General features: G+C 55.4%; 1 protein-coding gene across 1 annotated transcript in view; it reads left to right on the top strand.

Annotated features, from left to right (window-relative positions):
* The window catches only part of SNX29 (sorting nexin 29), a 443,554-nt gene extending 438,677 nt beyond the window's left edge, over positions 1–4,877 (top strand). Inside the window, exon 22 of the mRNA XM_025046099.1 lies at positions 4,367–4,877. Coding sequence (XP_024901867.1) covers positions 4,367–4,499 — 133 coding nt within the window. The 3' untranslated portion in view covers positions 4,500–4,877. The remainder of the gene's footprint in view (positions 1–4,366) is intronic.
* The last annotated feature ends 6 nt before the right edge of the window (positions 4,878–4,883 follow it).

Here is a 4,883-nt window from a genome sequence, read left to right on the forward strand (position 1 = left end):
CCCGGGCCCTGCCTGCTGGGTCCGTTAGGATGCAGCTGTCTGTAGCACACTGGCCCGCTCCAGCCCCGAGGGACTATCACTGTCCCCAAGCACTAGGCATGGGCATTTGACAGACATCCCACACTTAGCCCTACACCCACAAGGTGAATCCTGCCTTCCCAGTGGGTGAAGAGCTTGGCCGTGTCTGCCGAGCTCCAGGCCCACACGTCCCCCCAGAGGGCCCTCGTCATGGTGGGCTATCCAACTCACCTCTGCCCTCCCTCCTCCAGGGAGCCCTCCCTGCCCTCCCCAGTGAACAAGTGTGGTGCCCTGCTCATGGCACCATGTCGACCACACTGAAGCATCATGGTCTGCTCTGGGGCCTGCCCTGCCCTGCCCTGCCCACTCCCCAACAGGACTGTGAGCTCCTCAAGCTGGTGCTAACCTCTGTGCCCCTCAATGCATGGCACGGTGTTTGGCAACGTAGCTCACAGTTTGTGAGTGGTTGCCGTGGCCAGGCCTTGTCCTAGGCACTTTACCCCTATAAGGCTCAAAACAACCCTACCTTTATTATATCCAGGGGGACAAGGCACCCATCTAAGAAAATGCGGCTGAAAAGTGGCTTCACATGGGGGTCACTCGAGTCCTCGTGGCACCGTGAGGGCTGTGGGATCGTCAGCCCATGTGACACACCAGGGAACGAGAATCAAAGACAGCAAGGTGCACGGCCCGCTGGGGGCAGGGCCAGGCCTGGACGCGGGCATCCTGGCTCGCTGCCCGGCCCGGCCCCCGACACTAGGCTGTCGCCCCGCCCTGTCGGTGCCGTCTGTTGAAAAACAAAATGACCTGGCCGCTGACTTGTGACTTTCCCTCCTAAGAGCCACTTATCTCCAGGGTCCAACAGGATTTGGTCATTGCAAGCAGGGCTCATCCCGGCCTTGCGTGTCATGCTGTGATGGCAACAGCAACAGGCTTCGGGGTGGCCGGCTGGACCACCATTCTTATCCAAGCCCACCACACAGTGCGAGCAGAGTGTCCTCGCAGCATCTCCCACCCATCCTGTAAGGGGCGTTTGGGGTCAGGAGGCTTGGGTAATGTGGGCGGTTCCAAAGCAGAAAGGGTCCTGTTCGCTTTGGGCACACGCCCAAGGGCCGTCCCGCAGGACCGTGCCGCGGAGCAGCTGGACTGGCTGCAGAGTGAGGACGGGCGGCTCCCACTTTGTTCAAGGTCAGATGTTTTCCCCTTGCCTCCACGCACAGAAGACAAAGCACAGCCAGACTCCCAAGGGAGAAGGCGATGCTCGGAGGGCTTTTGCATTTTGTCATCTTATCGAGATGCCATCCTGAACTATAAACAGGGGGCATCTCGCTGGCAGCCCCCCGGGGAGGTGTGGCAGTCAGGTCATCATGAATAGAACCCTCCTGAGAAGCAGGAAGGAGTGGGCTTTTCCAGAGACCGGCAGGGCCCCCTGGGCAGGGGCCACGGTTTCTTTTTGAGTACGACTCCTTCCCTGACTCACCTGGACTGGGCTGGGATGATCCCAGGTGTTGATGATCCCAGGTGGGATGATCCCTCCCTAAGCCTCGGTGTTCTCTTTAGATGGGCTGCGTCTGCCCGTGCAGAGGGCGGTGTGGCTCAGGGCTCACCCCCAGAAAGCCCCTGGCCTGGAGCCACGTGGGACATGAGGATGTACTTTAACCTTAGTTGGGTTTGTTTCTTAAAAGCGTTTTGGACCAGTGAGATATACAAGGTTTTTTTCTTATGTCTCATTGATATTTTTGACCAGCTGCAATCGTACTCTTTAACTGCCTATTTAAATCTTGGTTTATGCAGCAAAGGAAACCATCAGCAAAACGAAAAAGCAGCCTACTGAACAGGAGAAGATATTCGCCAGTGATACCTCTGATAAGGAGCCAATATGCAAAATACACAAGGAGCTCATACAACTTAACTAAAAACCAAACCACCCAATGAAAAAGTGGGCAGAGGACCTGAATAGACATTTCTCCCAAGAGGCCATACAAATAGATGGTCAATAGACATTTGAAAAGATGCTCGACGTCACTAATCATCAGAGAAATGCAAATCAAAACCACAATGAGCTATCACCTCACGCCTGTCATCAATAAAGCAACGAACAGCCATTGTTGGCGGGGACGTGGAGAGAAGGGCACCCTCGTGCACCGGTGATGGGACTGCAAACTGGCGCAGCCGCTGTGGAGAAGAACTGCCCTATGACCCAGCAACTCCGCTTCTGGGTATTTATACGAAGAAAACCAAAACACTAGTTCGAAAAGACATGGAAGCCACCCAAGTGCCCATCAGCAGACGACTGGGTAAAGAAGAGGTGGTACGTGCATACAATGGAATATTATTCAGCCATTAAGAAAATGAAATCCTACCATTTGCAATATGAATGGACCTAGATGGTATTATGCAAAATGAAATAAGTCAGGCCGAGAAAGACAAATACTGTGTGACTTTACTAATCTGTGGAATCAAAACAAAATAAATGAACAAACTCACAGAAGCGGAGAAGAAATTGATTGTTGCCAGGTGGGAGGATGGGCGAAGGGATCGAGATGTGCAAAGTCACGGGGATGTGGAGCACAGCACAGGGAGCACAGCCAGCAATACCGTAACAACTGGTGTCAGGTGCGGACGAGACGCATCGGGGTGATCACTTTGTAAGATATATAAATGTCTAATCGCTATGTTGTACACCTGAAAATCAAATATTGTATATCAACTATGAAAACTGTACACCTGAAACTAATAATATAGTATGTCAACTGTAATTAAAAATAAATTTAAAAAGTTTTTAAAAAAAGAAAATGAACACATTAGCATCTAGGCCACCAATGAAATATTTTGCTGTACTTTAAAGCCATTCAAACCAAAAGATTCACAAAGGTTCATTGGATTGTGGGCTGTTCAGTGATACAAAGTTAAGTGATATTAAAAAAAAAATCTGTGTGCTAGACAGAATGACACCCAAAATGTCCACTTCCTAATCCTGAGACCCATGAATGTGTCCCCTGACATGGCAAAGGGGACTCTGCAGATGTGACTAAGGGTCTCGGACAAAGGGAGGCCACCCAGGCAGGCCAGGTGTGAGCACGGGGTCCTTAGAAGAGGGAGAGAAAGATCTGGAGATGCCACACTGCTGGCTCCCCAGCGGAGGGCCTGCCCGCCTCGAGAAGCCGGAGATGGCGAGGACACTTTCTCCCCGGCCCGGCCTGCACCCTGACTGACTTTAGCCCTGAAGGACCCGTTTGGAGCCCCCGAGCTGTAGGACAGTACACTGTTGCCGTAAGCCACTCGGTGAGTGGCCCTGGGAAATACGACCGCGTGCCACCTCTGCGTCGGGCACAGCAAGGCTCCGTGCGTGCCCCCTGGGCCAGACCACTGCCCTTCCCGCCCGCTCCCCCCGGCAGGCAGGCGTCACCCAGAATGCGAGCAGACACTGGCTCCCCAGCTTGGAGCCCTCCGGCAGTGACCTTCACTCAAGGTGCTGCTACCCTGAGCACCACGCGACCGTCACCCAGGCCTCCCCTCAGCCCCGCAGGCCTGCCTCCCGGGGAGGGTCTGGCTGCATTTGTAACTTACAGGCTTGGGATATGACACTGTAACCCTGGGAGGATCTGCTTGGTTCACTGTTTCACCCCCAGTGCCTAGAACAGTGCTTGGCCCACGTGTGTGTTCACGAGGGTCCTGGGTGAAGGAATGACTGGTCGCAGCCTTCAGGGTTCTTCTCCATGTGGCAGGGTCGCGCCCTCCCTACTGTTTTAACCCGTGTTCTCCGCACTTGTCTTTGTCGGTCAGTAAACGCGTAGCTACCTTGTCGTCTTTCCCGGCCCCTGACGCCCTGTTCGATGGCTGGTCCCAGCAATGCCCTGCACTGGGCTCGCAAGCTGCTCCCTAGTGTGGACTTTTACACACGCTGCGGTGCTCGCCCTTGGCGCCCTGATCCTCCTCTCAGGAAGAATCCCACATAAAGTCACGTCTTGTGTAACTTTCTGTGCACTGTTCTCTGAAGCGTTTTCTCCTCCTTGACTGTGAAATGTGCCTTTGCTGGAATATAGTGAGACGCAAGGCAGGCGGAGCAAGGCACGTCAGTGTCCTCTGTCCCGGCCTCAGAGGGGTCCAGAAGTGGCGGCCCCACGCACGAGCTTCAGCCCACTGCTACGCCCGGGTGCTTCTCAAAGACAGAAAGTTTACGTAACTCTGGAGTTCCCATTTCTCCATGTCACACTCACCGCTCAGAGCCGGGCAGCACTGTCCCCTCTTCGTCCACTCCTGCCGTGCTCCCATGGGGCATGTTGCCCCGCAGCCATTTGCACTGGGAGCCCCGGCTTAATGAGATTCTCCCTGCTCTGTCTTACAGTGACATCACCCCTCCCGGAGAGCCGCTGAACAAGAACAGCCGGCCCAAAGGGCCTTCCCGCTTCCCCAAGCTTTCCCGCGGTCACCCCCGGGAGACGACGCGCAACATGGAGCCCCAGAGCGGCGACCTCTGACCTCGACGGAATCCCAGATTCGGACCCTACGTGCCACACCAGCTGCCTCCGCCCCAGCCACTCTGCATCCAATCTGGCCACGGCAGCTGGCCCTTTACACCGTGGAGCGACGACCACATCCTCCTGGTGAACCCGGAGAGCACACCGTCCCTGCTGGTCACGTGACATCTGATTAAACTGGTCAGAGCGCGAGGCAGCTCCTAGATGACACATGGACACAGGGGCCCTACTCTCCCAGGGTCCGCCCTGAGCGGCAGGGCCGCCCATGCCCCGTTCCGCTAGCCGGCGGCCAGTGGGAGGGTGGGCACCCGGCCGGGCTTGGAGCCCCAGCGGGATGCACAACTTCCGTGTTTCTTTGGGTCAGAAAGTTCAGTGGGAAACAAC

This window comes from Pteropus alecto, unplaced genomic scaffold (genome assembly GCF_000325575.1).
Source record: "Pteropus alecto unplaced genomic scaffold, ASM32557v1 scaffold34, whole genome shotgun sequence".
NCBI lineage: Eukaryota > Metazoa > Chordata > Mammalia > Chiroptera > Pteropodidae > Pteropus > Pteropus alecto.